Source organism: Scyliorhinus canicula, chromosome 16 (assembly GCF_902713615.1).
Source record: "Scyliorhinus canicula chromosome 16, sScyCan1.1, whole genome shotgun sequence".
Taxonomy (NCBI): Eukaryota; Metazoa; Chordata; class Chondrichthyes; order Carcharhiniformes; family Scyliorhinidae; genus Scyliorhinus; species Scyliorhinus canicula.
Window position 1 is genome coordinate 131842570 of NC_052161.1, and position 19266 is coordinate 131861835.

At 48.9% G+C, this 19266-nt stretch overlaps 1 protein-coding gene across 4 annotated transcripts in view; it reads right to left on the bottom strand.

Moving 5' to 3' along the window:
• Positions 1 to 597: 597 nt before the first annotated feature.
• The window catches only part of acot7 (acyl-CoA thioesterase 7), a 282705-nt gene continuing 264036 nt past the window's right edge, over positions 598 to 19266 (bottom strand). For all 4 annotated transcript variants that reach the window (XM_038822345.1, XM_038822342.1, XM_038822341.1 and 1 more), the window contains one exon: positions 598 to 939. In XM_038822345.1, coding sequence (XP_038678273.1) covers positions 841 to 939 — 99 coding nt within the window. In that variant the 3' untranslated portion in view covers positions 598 to 840. The remainder of the gene's footprint in view (positions 940 to 19266) is intronic.

Here is a 19266-nt window from a genome sequence, read left to right on the forward strand (position 1 = left end):
TCGATACAGGCTTGGAGGGCCGAAGGGCCTGTTCCTATGCTGCACTTTTCTTTCTTTGTTCTTAACCTTGTGCCCAAAATAGTGTCTCAGGAATTCAACTTTTACATGTGTATACACGATAATAAGTATCAACCCTTAGTAACTGGGATGGTTCAGTAAGTATGTCTGTTTTTAAAACGTATTTTAATCCAGGCCCACGATGGAGGCTTCCCCTGTCTCCGCAGCAACAGGATGGACCACTACCAGCAGTCGCAGCAACAGGATGGACCACTACCAGCAGTCACATCCTCCCCTGAGTGTCTCCTCAGGACCTACCTGAGGGTTGCTTCTCGTATCACAGGGAAGATTCCTCACTTCGCCAGTGTGCCGCCTGGGAAAGTGCAGCAGGCATCTGACACTCACCAGTCTAATTGAAACAAGGCCCAAGCTCCAAGGTTGTTTGGGCCTCGGCTTTACTTGTTCTGGCCCAGGGACCACTCCCTTTGCCCAGTCCATGCTGACCCCTATTTCCCTGCCAGAAGTCACCATTTTCAGCAGGTGTGGGAAGTGGAAATATTGTCAGAGTGAAAAGAGGAAATAAACACAATAAATACCGCGTCTTCTCATAAGCCAAAGCCTGGCAGCATTTATTTTGATAATGATATAGTTTAATGTAATACCTGCAAACACAAATATTTCAATGGAATGCATAGTTTTGCTTCAGTAGAATACTATTTAGGTTTTAAATAGTACACAATAGTGCTTTGGTTAACATTTAAGACTTAAACATTTTTCAAGTAATACAATGCTAAATGCTAATTGCTTCCCATTAGCTGCCTTGGGCCACTCCTGGGATGGGTGTCATTGAATCTTCTGTACTTGAGCCATCCTTTTTGCTTTAGTATTTAAGTATCTATGTTTTCCTTCTTCAAACCGTCTCTTTTCATCTTCTGTTTCAGTCTGTAAATAAAAAAGAACAACTGGTAATATTGGTTGATTGAGTCAGGCATGAGGGAGGAGTCAGGCTTGACCTGTGGCAAATGCTAAAACCTGTTTCTTTTTTGTTAATAAACATTTTATTGAGGTTTTTTTGGTATTGTAACAACAACACAATAAACAATGTACATGAAACTATAAACATAGTGCAAAAGCCGTCTCCCTCCCTTACAGGTCCTACCTTTATTAACCCCCTACTCTAAGCTAAACTAAACCCCTCCCCCCCTTCTGCTGATGATTAATTTTCCGCGAAGAAGTCGATGAACGGCTGCGACCTCCGGGTGAACCCTAACACTGACCCTCTCAAGGCGAACTTGATTTTCTCCAAACAGAGAAAGCTAGCCATGTCAGATAGCCAGGTCTCCAACTTCGGGGGCTTTGAGTCCCTCCAAACTAATAGTATCCATCTCCGGGCTACCAGGGAAGCAAAGGCCAGAACTTCTCCCTCTTTCTCCTCCTGGATTCCTGGATCTATCAACACTCTGAAAATCGCCACCTCTGGACTCAGCGCCACCCTTGTTTTTAACACCGTGGACATGACACCTGCAAACCCCTCCCAAAATCCCCTCAGCTTCGGACATGCCCAGAACATGTGGACATGGTTCGTGGTCCTCCCGCACATTTTGCACACCTGTCTTCCACCCCAAAGAATCTGCTCGTCCGGGCCACTGTCATGTGATCCCGGTGAACGACCTTGAATTGTATCAGGCTGAGCCTGGCACATGTTGCGGACGCGTTGACTCTACTCAACGCGTCCGCCCATAGACCATCCTCTATCTCTCCTCCCAGCTCCTCCTCCCACTTGCGCTTCAGCTCCTCGGTCTGCGTCTCCTCTGACCCCATAAGTTCCTTGTAAATGTCTGAGACGCTACCTTCTCCTACCCACCCTCTGGAAACTACCCTGTCCTGAATCCCCCTTAGGGGTAGGAGCGGGAAGGATGACACCTGTTTACGTAGGAAGTCCCGCACCTGCAGATACCTGAATTTGTTTCCCCTCACCAATCCAAACTTCTCCTCCAGCGCCCTCATACTCGGAAAGCTCCCCTCTATAAACATATCCCCCATCCTCTCAATCCCTCTCCGCCATATTGGGAACCCTCCATCCATACTTCCTGGGGCAAACCAGTGATTATTACAGTTTGGAGACCAGACCGATGCTCCCTCTGCTCCCACATGTCTCCTCTATTGCTCCCAGACTCTCAGGGCCATCACCACCACGGGGCTGGTGGAGTTTGTGCCAGCGGGAAAGGCAGAGGCGCAGTTATCAACGCCCCCAGACTGGTGCCCTTGCATGAAGCCGCCTCCATACGCACCCATGCCGACCCCACCCCCACCACCCACTTCCTGATCATGGCTATATTCGCCGCCCAGTAATAGTTACTATCATTTGGCAGCGCCAGCCCGCCCTCTCCCCGGCTCCGCTCAAGCATTAACTTCCTTACTCGCGGGGTCTTGCCCGCCCAAACGAAGCCAGTGTTCACTTTGTTGACCTGTTTAAAAAAGGACTGCGGAATAAAGATGGGGAGACACTGAAATACAAACAGGAATCTCAGGACGGCCGTCATCTTCACCATCTGCACCCTCCCAGCCAGTCCCACCTCCGAAAATCGCCCTTCATTTGGTCTACTAGCCGGGCCAGATTTAATTTATGCAGCCGGTCCCATTCCCGCGCCACTTGAATGCCGAGGTACCTAAAGCTTCCCCCTACTAATCTAAACGGCAGCTCCCCCAATCGCCTCTCCTGTCCCCCGCCTGGACGCAAACATCTCACTTTTCCCCCTATTTAGCTTATACCCCGAAAACCAGCCAAATTCCCCTAGAATTTTCATGATTTCTTCCATTCCCTCTATTGGGTCCGACAAACACAGAAGCAGGTCGTCTGCATAGAGCGAGACTCTGTGCTCCCCCCACCCCCCCAGGACCAGCCCCTTGAGGCACTCAGAGCAATTGCCAACGGCTCTATAGCTAGCGCGAACAACAGGGAGAGAGGGGGCATCCCTGTCCGATGTTGTCCTATTCGTTTGTACGCTTGCCACAGGAGCCTGATACAGCAACCTGACCCAGTCAATAAAGCCCCGCCCAAATCAGAACCATCCCAGTACCTCCCACAGATAATCCCATTTTAAATGATCAAAAGCCTTTTCTGCATCCATTGCGATCATTACCTCCACCTCCCTACCTTCCGGGGGCATCATGACCACGCTTAACAACCTTCTTACATTGGTCACCAACTGCCGAACCTTAACAAACCCCGTCTGGTCCTCCTGAATAACGCCCTGAACACAATCCTCAATCCTGGAGGACAATATTTTGGCCAACAGTTTGGCTTCCACATTCAACAGGGATATCGGCCTGTAGGACCCACACAGCTCCGGGTTCTTGTCCCGCTTCAGAATCAGCAAAATCATGGCCTCTGATATTGTCGGGGGCAGCACCCCTCCTTCGCCTTGCTTCACTGAACATCCTCATCAACACCAGCCCCAATATCCCAGGGAACTTTTTATAAAACTCCACTGGGTACCTGTCCGGCCCCAGGGCTTTACCCGACTGCATGGCCTTCAGACCCTCCACTATCTCTTCCAACCCGATCAGGGCCCCGGCCCTTCTACCAGCTCCCCGTCCACCTTTGGGAAATTCAGCCCCTCCAAGAAGTGCCTCAACCCCTCCAGCCCCGTAGGAGGTACCGACCTGTAGAGCCTACTGTAGAAATTCCTAAACGCCTCATTCACCCCTGCTGAATCTCCAAACAGGTTCTCATCTCTATCATTTACTTTCCCTATCTCCCTGGCTGCCTCCCTCTTTCTAAGCTGCTGTGCAAGCATTCTGCTGGCCTTCTCTCCATGCTCATAGATCGCCCCCTCGCCTTTCTCAGCTGCTCCACCGGCCTCCCTGTGGTTAACAAGCCGAACTCCGCCTGTAGCCTCTGCCGTTTCCTTAAAAGCTCTGCCTCTGGGGTCTCCGCATACCTCCTATCGATCTGTAGTACCTCCTTTACCAGTCGGTCCGTCTCTGCCCTGCCCACCTTCTCCCTATGGGCCCGTATCGAAATCAGCTCCCCTCTGACCACCGCCTTCAGTGTTTCCCAGACACCGCTGCTGAAATTTCCACCATGTTGTTGACCTGCAGGTAGTTCTGAATACATTTCCTCAGCCGCTCGCACACCCCTTCGTCAGCCAAAAGTCCCACATCTAACCTCCATTGCGGGCGCTGGTTACTGGCGCAGGTCAACCCAGTGCGGAGCATGGTCTGAGATTGCCGAGTACCCCTTGTCCACCACCCCTGCCAGTAAGGCCCTGCTCAAAATAAAGAAATAAATCCGGGAGTACACTTTATGCACGTGTGAGTAGAAGGAGAACTCCTTTAACCTCAGCTGCCCAAATCTCCATGGATCCACCCCCCCCCCATCTATTCCATGAATCCTTTTAGTCCCTTTGCCATTGCCGGCACCCTGCCCATTTTCGAGCTTGATCGGTCCAAGCCAAGGTCAATAACTGTGTTAAAGTCCCCTCCCATGACCAACTTGTGCGAGTCCAGGTCTGGTATCTTCCCCAGCATCCCCTTTATAAACTCCACATCATCCCAATTTGGCGCATACACATTCACTAATACCACCTGCACCCCCTCCAGTTTCCCATTGACCATAATATACCGACCTCCCACATCCAAAACTATTCTACTCGCCTCAAACACTACTCGCTTATTGATCAGGATGGAGAACCCTCTAGTCTTTGAGTCTAGTCCCGAGTGAAAGACCTGACTGACCCAGCCTTTCCTCAATCTAATCTGGTCAGTTACTCTAAGGTGCATCTCCTGCAACATTACCACGTCCGCCTTCAGCCCCTTAAGATGCGTGAACACACGTGCCCTCTTGACCGGCCCATTTAACCCTCGAACATTCCAGGTGATCAGCCTAGTTGGGGGGCTCATTGCCCCCCCTTCGCCGATCAGCCATCCTCTTTTTTGGACCCGCCTCATGCCCATGCTCCGCACCTTCACCGGCCCTCCCCCAGGCAGCCTCCGCCCCAACCTCCTCTCTGTCCTTTAGCCCAAGACCCTCCCTTGTCAGCAGAACATTTACCCCTTTCAGCTTTGACAAAGAGTCATCGGACTCGAAACGTTAGCTCTTTTCTCTCCAGACTTGCTGAGATTTTCCAGCATTTTCCCTTTCGTTTCAGATTCCAGCATCCGCAGTAATTTTCTTTTATTTAGAACATTTACCCCCCTCTCTCCTAGTAACAACCCTCTGTAACCCAACCCCTTTAATAAACCGAACACACCCCCCCACTGCGCTTCCGTGAGCTAGCCCGCCCAGCTAACTTGGTAGCCCCCATCCCTGGCACCAGATAGTCTCCCACCTACTGTTCCCTCCCCCATCCTCCCCCCACTCATACAAACATACTCCAACATCTAACAATCCCCACACAATTGCCCGACAGAAAAACACCAAGATCTAAACAAGCACACCTCCATCCCCCAACAGTGCAAATGAAAACCTTAACTCACTCAGCTCTGCCGCTGGTCCCAAATCAATGCAAAAGGCATTACAAACAGCTTCCACAAACAAAAAAACGAGAAACCTTTTTTTAAAAAAAAGGAACAGAGAAACAAAAAAAAAAAACCAAGAACGTTGCAGCAAAGTTCAAAAGTTCTCAGTCCACCACCAGTCCTTTCCTTTTTGCGAAGTCCAGCGCGTCCTCAGGCGACTCAAAATAAAAGTGTTGTTACTCGTGCGTGACCCAGAAACGGGACGGATACAACAGTCCAAACTTCACCTTTTTCTTAAAAAGGGACGACCTAATCTGGTTGAAACCTGCTCTTCTCCTGGCTACTTCTACACTCAGGTCTTGGTAAACCCGCAGGATGCTGTTGTTCCACTTACAGCTCCATGTCTGCTTGGCCCACTATAGAATGCGCTCCATGTCCAAGTACCTGTGGAATCTCACCACCATTGCCCTCGGGGGAGGTCTCCCTTTCGCGGCTTCCTCGCGAGTGCTCTGTGAGCCCTGTCCATGTCCAAGGGTCGGGAGAATGCCCCATCCCCCAGCAGCTTCTCAAACATACCCGCTATGTATGCCCCAGTGTCCGCTCCTTCGGACCCCTCCGGGAACCCAACGATTCTCAAGTTCTGCCGGCGGGACCTATTCTCTAAGTCCTCCACCTTCTCCAGGAGCTTCTCCGCCATGCTGTCTCCCGCTGCAGCTTCAGCCCAAGCCTTCTCTGTCTTTCTGTTTCTGCCTTTACGAGCACTTCTAGTCCTTCTCTCCATGCACTGGGAATTCAGTGCACAATTGCCTCTGTCATCAGTTTTACAATTCAAGTCCGGTAGAAAATCAGGGGAAAAGGCCCAAAAGTCCGACCAGAGCGGGAGCCACCGAATGTGTGACTTACTCCTTCATAGCTGCCACCGGAAGTCTAAAACTTGTTTCAGTAGGAGCGGAGGAGGCAACGATAATCAGATAGGATCAAAGTGCAGATCTGTTCCTCTCTAATTGTGAAACATGCTGTGCATTGTTGGCATCCTTTTACATAGGTAATGAGCCTAGTAACACAACATGTTTGCTGAAACTGCCTTGGGATAGAAAACAATGTCAATTAGCACCATCGTACCGTACAACTGATTGTTCATATAAAGTAGCTGGCCACTCAATTTACCCCTCGCAATGCCACAGGAGGTCTGCATGGGTGCGCACTGTTGAGTTGGTCACAACCCAATGTTCAGTCAATACTGTTAGTCAGGCAAAATGTCAACTTGGCTTTCTTGGAGGATACTCTGATTGCTGAGCCAGAACGTTATGCATTCAAACCCAAGTTTAAGATTGTACAATTCAAGCTCAAATTTCAGTGCAGCGCCAGGGGTGTGCTGCATTGTTGGAGCTGCTGTGTTTGGAATGAGCTGTTAAACTACGGTAATTACTGTTTGTTATTAGGGTAGATATTAGAGATCTTACAATCCCTTTGAATTGAATCCGAAAATTTGTTCCACTGTTTTGTGCAGTGTTCTTTCTTCAACCAATGTTATAAAAGCCACATTATAGATTATGCCACGGGAGAGCCACTGGGTTGTTAACAACTTTGATCTGACAGCAGACATGATTAATTGAGGTACTATTGCATGCTGCTGCTCCTGGCAGCATTGCAATTTCGAGCTATCAAAAAGATCCTTCAAAGAAAAAAAAATGCTGCATTGAACATTTATCTTTAATTCTAATCCAATTGTAATAATTAGTTTGTAATTGAACCGTGGGTTGTAAGTAAGGGCACTGATTAAAAGACTCAAGATGTGTTCTGTTTCTGTCTGTAATTCCCAGACCTTTCCTGTGGCTATTTGTTGTTTAATTCTAATTATGATTTGTTATTCTCGAGTATGACTTGACCCACAACCTTGCCCTTTAATTGAGCTGACTGGCCCTCAATCTAAATCCCGCGTGGACCTACACATCTATTATTGGTCAATTCTCTTGTGAAGTTGAGAGCAGGAGTCTCTCTGGTGGTTACGTGAGTGAGTATGAGTTTTGAACAGTTAGTTAACAGGCCGGCTCCATGAGGAACACTGCAGACCTAGAGAAGTGGCCACTGCATCTCTCCCAGGTACACAGTGCCATTAGTAAATTGTGGTTAGCATTGCTGCCTACGGCGCTGAGGTCCCAGGTTCGATCCCGGCTCCGGGTCACTGTCCGTGTGGAGTTTGCACATTCTCCCCGTGTCTGCGTGGGTTTCACCCCCACAACCCAAAAGATGTGCAGGGTAGGTGGATTGGCCACGCTAAATTGCCCCTTAATTGGAAAAAATAATTGGGTATTTATTTTTTTCTGGGCAGCACGGTAGCATGGTGGTTAGCATAGATGCTTCACAGCTCCAGGATCCCAGGTTCGGTTCCCGGCTGGGTCACTGTCTGTGCGGAGTCTGCACGTCCTCCCCGTGTGTGCGTGGGTTTCCTCCGGGTGCTCCGGTTTCCTCCCACAGTCCAAAGATGTGCAGGTTAGGTGGATTGGCCATGCTAAATTGCCCGTAGTGTCCTAAAAAGTAAGGTTAAGGGGTGTTGTTGGGTTACGGGTATAGGGTGGATTCGTGGGTTTGAGTAGGGTGATCATGGCTAGGCACAACATCGAGGGCCGAAGGGCCTGTTCTGTGCTGTACTGGTCTATGATCTAAACTTTGCAGCCTGCCACTTGCACGGTTCATGTTAGTCAAGCCAAAGAAATCCAGGTTTGAATCCAGCATGCCCCAGTGGATGACATCGATAATACAGCTCAGCAGAGGTGAGAAACAGGACCTCTTTCCCCCCACTGTTCACCAAAGATACTTTCCAAAGAGACAATATCTCGCAATCGTGATCAAAGGCTGTAACTGTGATTGATTTTGGTCGGAAGAATAAGGAGGCCACCTGCTGCTTGACAAGTTTCATTGGTGTGGAGGTGCAAAAGGATCTCGGGTGCAGGTACAAAAATTATTAAAAGTAGGGAGGCAGGCTGATAAAGCCATAGAGAAAACAAAGAAAGCACTGAGGTTCATTTCACATGGAACAGAATTGAAAAGCAGCTGGAGAGGTAATGTTAAGCTTATACAGAACCTTTTAGTTAGACCACATTAAAAGCACAATGCACAGTTTGGTATCCATTTTATAAAAAGACAACAGAGGGAACAGAGAAAGTGGAAAACAGGTGGAAAGCAATGATACCGGAGAACTAAGAGGTTATGTCAGGAAAGATTGAACTATCCTTAGTTGGAAGGCGGCTGCGGACTGAGCTGGTAGAGGTCTTTGATGATTATGTAATTATTTGATTGGACCCACCACCTCTGACTCAGAGGCAACTGTGTTATCCACTGAGGATCTGTGCTCAGTACTGCACTGCTAGTGACTTCAACGCTGGGCCATCAAATTGATGAATGGAAGCAATTCTCTCAGCCTTAGTTGAATCTCCTGATATTCAACACTGTAAATTCCAGATAGATTTGCGGCAGTATACAATGCATTAATAAACTGGAGGCTTTTCTTCAAGCTAGCAGCATGTTGAAGATGTGCAGGCGCATTTCCTGGGATTAATTTGATACCTTTTCAATGCATCAGAGCATCTTCATGCACAGCAGAAAATGTTTTTTTTTGAGTCAAACAGAAAGTAACAATCTGTATTTTTTTAAATTTAGAGTGCCCAATTCATTTTTTCCAATTACCTACCTTGCACATCTTTGGGTTGTGGGGGCGAAACCCACGCAAACATGGGGAGAATGTGCAAACTCCACACGGACAGTGTCCCAGAGCCGGGATCGAACCTGGGACCTCAGCACCGTGAGACTGCAGTGCTACCACTGCGCCACCGTGCGGCCCTGAACAGAAAGTAACAAAGCAGAAAATGTTGTCATCTCAAGGCAGCAGGGTAGCACAAGTCATTAGCACTGTGGCTTCACAGCGCCAGGGTCCCAAGTTTGATTCCCCACTGGGTCACTGTGCGGAGTCTGCACGTTCTCCCCATGTCTGCGTGGGTTTCCTCCGGGTGCTCCGGTTTCCTCCCACAGTCCAAAGACATGCAGGTTAGGTGGATTGGCCATGATAAATTGCTCTTAGTGACCAAAAAATGTTAGGAGGGGTTATTGGGTTACGGGGGTAGGGCTTAAATAGGTTGGTGCAGACTCGATGGGCTGAATAGCCTCCTTCTGCACTGTATGTTCTATGCTCTATGTTCTAATACACTGCATCAATATGTGCAACATACTGGGCGCGATTCTCCGGAAAACTTTGGAAGTGTGGTAGCGAGCGGGAATTGCCGTGAGCTTCCCTGTGCTCGGTCCAGTGAGGCTGGCAATGCAATTCAATGTTAATTGGTCCACTTAACGAGGCCTCACGGGCTTCTTGCCGCAAATGAAGGCTCGCCAGCTGATTACCCAGCACTGCGCTTGTCAGCCCCCCCCCCCCCCCCCCCCCCCAGCTAACAAGGTTAAGCAGCACTTAAGCTGCACTTGCTCAGCAACCCAGCCAGCTCGCAACAATGGCGCCGAGGAGACCGGCCCAAGATTCGGGGACGCTGAACTGGGGAGGTTGCTAGATGCCGTGGTGGCCTGGAGGGATGTCCTGTTCCTCCGAGGGTCCCCAAGAGTAAGCCACAAGGCAGCCAGTGCCGCCTGGGGTGAGGTGGCAGCAGTTGTCAGCTCGGGGAGTGTGACCAGGAGGACTGGCCTCCAGTTCGGGAAGAAGGTCAATGCCATAAACCATGCAGCACGAGTGAGTAGATACCAACGCCTCCCCACGCAACCCTCCAAGGGAGCACCCCTTGCAACTCCCCATGTTACCCACAGCCCTCCCTCCACACCCCCCTCTTCAAGCCCCCTCCCTTCACATGCCCTCTCTCCCACAACTGTGAACCACGCGTTTGGCTAATGATGCCCTCTCTGTGTCTCCTCAGGAAAAGCTCTCCCGTAATTGTCAGGATATGGCCCATACTGGTGGAGGGGTGCCGGACTTAAGAATCCTCATCTCCTTCGGGAAGCATGGCCTGGAGGTGACTGGGGTGACTGAGGACAGACCCACGCGGAGGCTGGCAGATGCCGCAGAGATGAGGAACCACCGGGCTCCACCCAGGGGACCTGTCAAATGTGAGTAGTTATTGCCTTCGTGACTGACCCATCCCTCCCACTGACCACATGTCCATTCTCCCGCAGGTCCTCCAGCCGACGGCGCCGGCCCATCCCAGGCGGCCCCCTCTCCTGACTCCCAGGAGACCACCTCGGATGAGAGCTTTGAGGATGCAACTGTTATCACCGCGGCACAGCTGTCATCCCCACTCTCCACCAGCACACAGACACACACCTCGGTGGGACATGTTAGTGGACAGACTTCGGGGGCACGATCTGGTGAGCAGCACACTGCTGCTGCTATACATCAGGTGGAGGCAGGAGCCCCCAGGGGAGACAGCAGTTGGAGGGCTGATGGATCCCAGGACCCAGCTAGATCCCAGCCAGATGCTGAGCCTGTGGTACAGAGGTACCCGGAGCTGTTGGAGACGATAGGGAGCTGGGACATTCAGGGGGAGATGTCAGTTTCACTCCAGCAGCAGCAGATCCATAGCAATTGGAGGAGTCCCAGAGTTTACGGGCACAGGAAATGGCGCCGGCAATGCGTGGCACCGAAGCAAACAATGCCAGGGTGGCGACACCGCAGTGCAGAGCCTGGAGCATGACATCGGCACCATTAGTGAAGGAGTCCAAGGCATCGCGCAGTCAGTGACGGCCATGGCTGAAGGTCTTGGCAGATTGTTTGACTCGCTGCGGGATGTCACCCATTACCAGGCCGATATTGATGAAGTTCTGCGGAACATGTCCCCTCTCAGAAATGGAATGGCCATGGGCGGCACGTGGCACAGTGGGTAGCACTGTAGCTTACGGCGATGAGGAGCCGCGTTCAAATCCCGGCCGTGGGGAGTGTGGAGTTTGCACATTCTCCCCGTGTTTGCATGGGTTTCACCCCCACAATCCAAAGATGTGCAGGTTACGTGGATTGGCCAGGCTAAATTGACCCTTACTTGCAAAGAAATAATTGGGTACTCTAAAATTTTAATTAAAAAAAAGAAATGGAATGGCCGGAGCACTGCGGAGCTTGCCCCAGTTGCAGGTGGGCATTGCTGAGGTGCCACAGAGCATGTCACAGTCACGGAGGAGCATCGCTGAGGGCGTCGACACGATGGTGCGGACCATGGACTACCAGAGCTGGCAGAGCCAGATGATGCAGGCGCAGCCATGGTTCGATCCAGCTGCTCCTCCATCCCAAGGTGAACTCCAGGGCCCTATGGGTTTTGGCTGGGGAGGAGGGGGCGCTGGGTGCCAACCTGGACCATTCCCATGGAGTGGCGACAGTGGCCACTAGCTCCACCGAGTTCCGCCCCTCTGATGAGGCTGTGTCTCAAAGTCAGCACATGGGACAGGACAATACGGCTGTGCATGTGCCGCCGAGAAGTGAACCGGGGCCCTCCGGCCTCAGGGCACCTAGAGGACACCCGCCAGGGGCATCGAAGGCCACGGGATGAGGTAGGCAGCTGGCTGTCTCCACCTGAGATGTGCATCCTGGGGATACACCTGGATGTAGTGGTAGAGCTAGGAGGGCAAAGCACGTTGAGGATCACGGAGGGCACCTGGGAGGGGTTGGGGGGGGAAAGAGTGGGAGTGATGGTGAGAGTCGGGCAAGTAGAGAATTGTAAAACATCTTTTTGAACAACCATCATGATGCCTCTGTCACTTTCTGCCGCAATGCGCATCTCTCCAGGCATCACCCCACTCATCCCCAGAGCTGTGTCCCATGCCCTGGCTGTTCGGATGTTGATTGCTGGGTGTGTGATGTTGCCTCCCTCAGTGTTCAGGCACAATGTCCAGGCACCAAGGAGTTATTGGGATGCTAGGCAGAGTCCTACATGGCCCGCCCACCCACGGGAATCCACTTGGGATGTGTGAAATGCTCAATTAACCACGGTTGTCAATTTCCCATTAGTGATAGCCTTCAGCCACATGGCCAGAGGCCTCGGCATTCAGTGAGGGTTATGGGTGGTCGGTGGGGCAGACGGGCAGGGACAGAGGTTGCCTGCCAGAAGGGGTAAACAATCCAGGATTTTGCATGGTTGTGCTACGTGAAGTTGCCTGCCTGTTGCCCCATAACCCTCCTATGACGGCTCACCCATGCAAAGGATCCCCCCACCCCATGCTGAGCACTGGGATGGCAATCCCAGCACTCCCGGGCTCTTTGCCTCTGAGCAAAGATGGCTACTCACTTCCTTGGCTCCCCACAGAAGCCCTTCCACCAGGTTCATGTTTTTTTTCAGCGTGAGCACTAGCTGGGCAGGCCATTGAATGACGGGAGGCCATTGGTGGTTGCCTGCTTCTGCACTGTATGTTCTATGAAATGGGGCTTAAATGGTGATAATTGGTTTCTCGCCTCGCTATGGCAAGATCCCGGTTTTGCCTACGGGAGTGGGCCGGTTGCATTGCAAACTGATTGGCGCCCAGCGGGATCTCGTTTTGGCCTCTTCCGCTATTCACCGGCCTCGTTACGTTTGAGCGGGAGTGGAACAAGGCGAGAGAATCGCGCCCACTGGGTATACTTGAACTGTATTTACATGAGCTGGTTAAGCACAAGAAGAAGAAATAGAAAGGCTACCCTCATAGGGCCAGATGAAGAATGGTAGGAAGAGGCTTGTCTGGAGCATAAAACCTGGTGTGGGCCCGTCGATTCACATGACCTACTTTTATGCTGTACATTCTCTGTAATATTTCCCTCTCTAGCCTAAGGAAGTTGATTTTAACTGTAGTAATCCTACTGCCATCCCAGAAGAGCTGAGCTAGTAGTTGGGGGTGGGGAGGGGGAGGTGGATAGTCGGAGGGAGAGGGAAGTCTGGGGGTCGAGAAGTAGTTAGCTTGTAAGGAGGGTAGTCAGAGTGATGCGGGATTAGTTGAGGTAGTCAGTGGGTTGGGTGGGCAGTTGGGGGACAGGTGGGGTGATCAATGGGGTGACGTCCAGTTGGTGATTTTGAAGGGTGTTGATGTTTAGTCAGGGGTCCGGTGGGAGGTTGAGGGAGTGAGAGTCAGTACCATGACTACTAGAAGTGGTTTTAACCATTCTAACTCTGCCTGGGTAACTATTCTAAGAGAGTTAGCACCATTCCAATTGTATGATTTAAATCAGAGTATTGGATAGATCCAGATGCAGAATAAGCCTTCTCTGGGGTACAAACCCTGCTAGAGAACAGAGGTTCTGGGCCTCAGTCTATATGACTCAGTGCATAATGAAAGGAAATATCTATAACCATAAGAATGGCAGTAGCAGTACAAGGAATTGTAAAAGGCACTTTAACAATGTATTGGATGCATTAATAACACTCTAATTTATTGCTTTAAAAACTGACCGTAAAATAGAGGCACATTCTCGTTCTCTGCAATTTACCCTCAATGCCAGTCAACGTGTCCTACACGTTGTCATAATATACACACAAGTGTATGATGGTGCACAGACAGGCATTGATTGACACACAGGATGACCAATGAACACACAGAACACAGCAGCCAATCACCAGACAGGACACAACCACTATAAAGCCAGATGGCACTAGTTTTCCCGCTCTCTTGGGATCCAGCCTCTGAGACAGTCAGAACCCGTGAGCAACAACCAGAACATACATCATGTGGTAGTAAGATAGTCTGGTCAGGTTAGCCTCAGGTCTCCAGTCAACCCAGCATAGTGTCAACCCACAGTAAAGGTATGTATGATAGTTAAGAGTTCAATAAAATAGCGTTGCATTTCTTTAAGTGTTGGAAGCCTGTCTCTCTCACTGCTACAGTAAACGCAGTCCTCGCAGACCCAGCTTACCCAACATATCACACTTGACAATTTTTTGCTAGCATAATGGAATGAATTTCGAGTGTCATTCCACCAGCATTACTCACCCATGTATTTGTCACTAAACATAATGGAGGTATAGTTGGTGTCAAGGTCAAGAGACTCTTAAGCACACAATCACAGAATCAATTGGTGCAGTGGCAGAAAGAACTATTAAACACTATTAGAAAATTTCCACTAAGCCATGAGTTAAACAACTGAGGCTAGCACCTGCCTAATACTTAAATAACTAGCACAGCAAAGGGGCCACTTGAGCAGTTACTGGTTTAGAATTACCACAGCAATGTTGGAAACTCTGACATTTACCAAGTCAAGTGACCTGTTATTTCTCCCCTCACTGCGTGCTCCAACCCATCGCTGCTTCCCCACCTTCCGACTTGAATCCCTTTTGCAAATATCCACTCTCTTAGCATTAAATGGCCTATTAAAGCATCTGTCACTCCCTCTATATAAGCAGCCGTCCAAAACACCCCACTGTCCTCTCTCGACATAACATCCCCTCCAGCACACTCACTGGGTCTAATACTGCCAACTCTTACCAAAGTCCCACCATTGCCCCAAGATTATTTTCTTCACTGCAAACTGTCTGCTTAACCCTTTTCCCTTTACCTTCAACAAGTGCAAGGAGTTCATGAATCTCTTTTGTCACTAAAATTGACTCTACCCATTCAGCTTGCTTGTCTCTTCCCCTCAATTCCAAACACTCCCAAAGCAAAATCTCCCTTAGGTGTTATCTTAGTTGTTTTTTTCTCAACTTTATTTCCTAACGTTTGTCTCATGCCCTCTCCAAGAAAGTTTGGTTCACAAAACCATCTCCTATTGTGTTCACCGGTTAAACTGCTGACAACCCAACTTCTCTAGCCCCCCCCCCACTATACCTGACATTATTGCCTTCATTAAGTATAACACTGAGTCAACTTTTATCTCTGCTAATAGCAGAATATTTTTCGCATCAGTTTCTAATTAAGTTTGTCTCGGTCTATTTTTTAAAAGTCCTATGCAGCATGCTTTACACCATTTGAGGTTGTAAGGTTCCAAGAGAATTGCAAAATGACTTTGAATCATTCTGTGGAATGAAAAATTAAATGAAAATCGCTTATTGTCACAAGTAGGCTTCAATTAAGTTACTGTGAAAAGCCCCTAGTCGCCACATTCTGGCGCCTGTTCGGGGAGGCTGGTACGGAAATTGAACCCGCGCTGCTGGCCTGCCTTGGTCTGCTTTAAAAGCCAGCTATTTAGCCCTATGCTAAACCAGCCCCGACAACAGCCCCTACAACAGGCGCAAGATCTTTCTGTGCATTTCCATTTTGTTGGAGCACTTTGAATTTAGATCGGTTTGCTGCGTTAAACAACCTCAGGAATGAAAAGCTAATTATTCTGAGTATCTCATGCTCGAGGTGTTACGGATAAAATAAAAACCCAGATGCCTAATTAACAAGGAGCAAGTTACCAGAAATAATTATGTGTAGCTGTCACGTTTTTCAAACACCTCCAGGTAGAATCGTGACAGTGCATCTGCCCAGGTATTTGTACTTGACATATCTTATATATTTATGCAAAAACCACTGTGTCACAGAATTGTATGAAAATACAAATTGAATCACACAATTGCTGCATGAGAATTGTAGAAACTACAGTGTAGGCTGTCATCCCATTTCTCTGTATCCTTTTATATTCTTTTCAAATATGTATCAAAGTCCTCTTTAAATAATGTTATAGTCTGTATCTCCAAAGCCACTTGCCCTGAAGCACTCCGTGCACTAATAACCCTCCGTGAAAGAAAAATGCTTCTAATTTACACCTTCTTCTGATATTAATAGAACATAGAACACTACAGCGCAGTACGGGCCCTTCGGCCCTCGATGTTGCGCCGACCTGTGAAACCATCTGAAGCCTATCTGACCTACACTATTCCATTTTCATCCATATGTCTATCCAGTGACCACTTAAATGCCCTTAAAGTTGGCGAGTCTACTACTATTGCAGGCAGGGCGTTCCACACCCCTACTACTCTCTGAGTAAAGAAACTGCCTCTGACATCTGTCCTATATCTCTCACCCCTCAATTTAAAGCTATGTCCCCTCGTGTTGGTCATCACCATCCGAGGAAAAAGACTCTCACTGTCCACCCTATCTAACCCTCTGACTATCTTATATGTCTCTATTAAGTCACCTCTCAGCCTTCTCCTCTCTAACGAAAACAACCTCAATTCCCTGAGCCTTTCCTCGTAAGACCTTCCCTCCATACCAGGCAACATCCTAGTAAATCTCCTCTGAACCCTTTCCAAAGCTTCCACATCCTTCCTATAATGTGGTGACCAGAACTGCACGCAGTACTCCAGGTGTGGCCGCACCAGAGTTATGTACAGCTGCAGCATGACCTTGTGGTTCCGAAACTCAATCCCCCTGCTTATAAAGGCTAGCACACCATATGCCTTCTTAACAGCCCTATTAACCTGGGTGGCAACTTTCAGGGATTTATGTACCTGGATGCCGAGATCTCTCTGTTCATCTACACTACCAAGAATCTTGCCATTAGCCCAGTACTCTGCATTCCTGTTACTCCTTCCAAAGTGAACCACCTCACACTTTTCCGCATTAAACTCCATCTGCCACCTCTCAGCCCAGCTCTGCAGCTTATCTATGTCCCTCTGTATCCTATAACATCCTTCAGCACTATCCACAACTCCACCGACCTTCGTGTCATCTGCAAATTTACTAACCCATCCTTCTACACCCTCTTCCAGGTCATTTATAAAAATGACAAACAGCAGTGGCCCCAAAACAGATCCTTGCGGTACACCACTAGTAACTGAACTCCAGGATGAACATTTGCCATCAACCACCACCCTCTGTCTTCTTTCAGCTAGCCAATTACTGATCCAAACCGCTAAATCACCTTCAATTCCATACTTCCTTATTTTCTGCAATAGCCTACCGTGGGGAACCTTATCAAACGCCTTACTGAAATCCATATACACCACATCAACAGCTTTACCCTGATCCACCTGTTTGGTCACCTTCTCAAAAAACTCAATAAGGTTTGTGAGACATGACCTACCCTTCACAAAACCGTGTTGAGTATCGCTAATCAACTTGTTCTTTTCAAGATGATTATAAACCCTATCTCTTATAACCTTTTCCAACATTTTACCCACAACCGAAGTAAGGCTCACAGGTCTATAATTACCAGGGTTGTCTCTACTCCCCTTCTTGAACAAGGGGACAACATTTGCTATCCTCCAGTCTTCCGGCACTATTCCTGTCGACAAAGACGACATAAAGATCAAGGACAAAGGCTCTGCAATCTCCTCCCTGGCTTCCCAGAGAATCCTAGGATAAATCCCATCTGGCCCAGGGGACTTATCTATTTTGACATTTTCTAAAATTGCTAACACCTCCTCCTTTTGAACCTCAATTCCATCTAGCCTGGTCGACTGAACCTGAGTGTTCTCCTCGACAACATTGTCTTTCTCCAGTGTAAACACTGACGAAAAATATCCATTTAATGCTTCCCCTATCTCCTCTGATTCCACACACAACTTTCCACTACTATCCTTGATTGGCCCTAATCTTACTCGAGTCATTCTTTTGTTCCTGATATACCTATAGAAAGCCTTAGGGTTTTCCTTGATCCTATCCGCCAACGACTTTTCGTGTCCTCTCCTCGCTCTTCTTAACTCTCCCTTTAGGTCCTTCCTGGCTAACTTGTAACTCTCAAGTGCCCTAACTGAGCCTTCATGTCTCATCCTAACATAAGCCTTCTTCTTCCTCTTGACAAGTGCTTCAACTTCCTTAGTAAACCACGGCTCCCTTGCTCGACAACTTCCTCCCTGCCTGACAGGTACATACTTATCAAGGACACGCAGTAGCTGTTCCTTGAAAAAGCTCCACATTTCGATTGTACCCATCCCCTGCAGTTTCCTTCCCCATCCTATACCTCCTAAATCTTGCCGAATAGCATCATAATTGCCTTTCCCCCAGCTATAATTCTTGCCTTGCGGTATATACCTATCCCTGCCCATTGCTAAAGTAAACATAACCGAGTTGTGATCACTATCACCAAAGTGCTCACCTACATCTAAATCTAACACCTGGCCGGGTTCATTACCCAGTACCAAATCCAATGTGGCCTCGCCCCTTGTTGGCCTGTCTACATACTGTGTCAGAAAACCCTCCTGCACACACTGCACAAAAACTGACCCATCTATAGTACTCGAACTATAGTATTTCCAGTCAATATTTGGAAAGTTAAAGTCCCCCATAACAACTACCCTGTTACTCTCGCTCCTGTCAAGAATCATCTTTCCAATCCTTTCCTCTACATCTCTGGGACTATTCGGAGGTCTATAGACAACTCCCAACAGGGTGACCTCTCCTCTACTGTTCCTAACCTCGGCCCATACTGCCTCAGTAGACGAGTCCTCAAGCGTCCTTTCTACCGCCGTAATACTTTCCTTGATTAACAATGCCACACCCCCCCCTCTTTTACCATCTTCTCTGTTCTTACAGAAACATCTAAATCCTGGAACCTGCAACAACCATTCCTGTCCCTGCTCTACCCATGTCTCCGAAATCGCCACAACATCGAGATCCCAGGTACCAACCCATGCTGCAAGCTCACCCACCTTATTCCGGATGCTCCTGGCGTTGAAGTAGACACACTTCAAACCAGCGTCCTGCTTGCCGGTGCCCTCTTTCGAACTTTTAACCCTATCCCTGACCTCACTACTCTCAACATCCTGTACACTGGGACTACAATTTAGGTTCCCATCCCCCTGCTGAATTAGTTTAAACCCCCCCGAAGAGCACTAGCAAATCTCCCCCCCAGGATATTGGTACCCCTCTGGTTCAGGTGAAGACCATCCTGTTTGTAGAGGTCCCACCTACCCCAGAATGAGCCCCAATTATCCAGGAAAC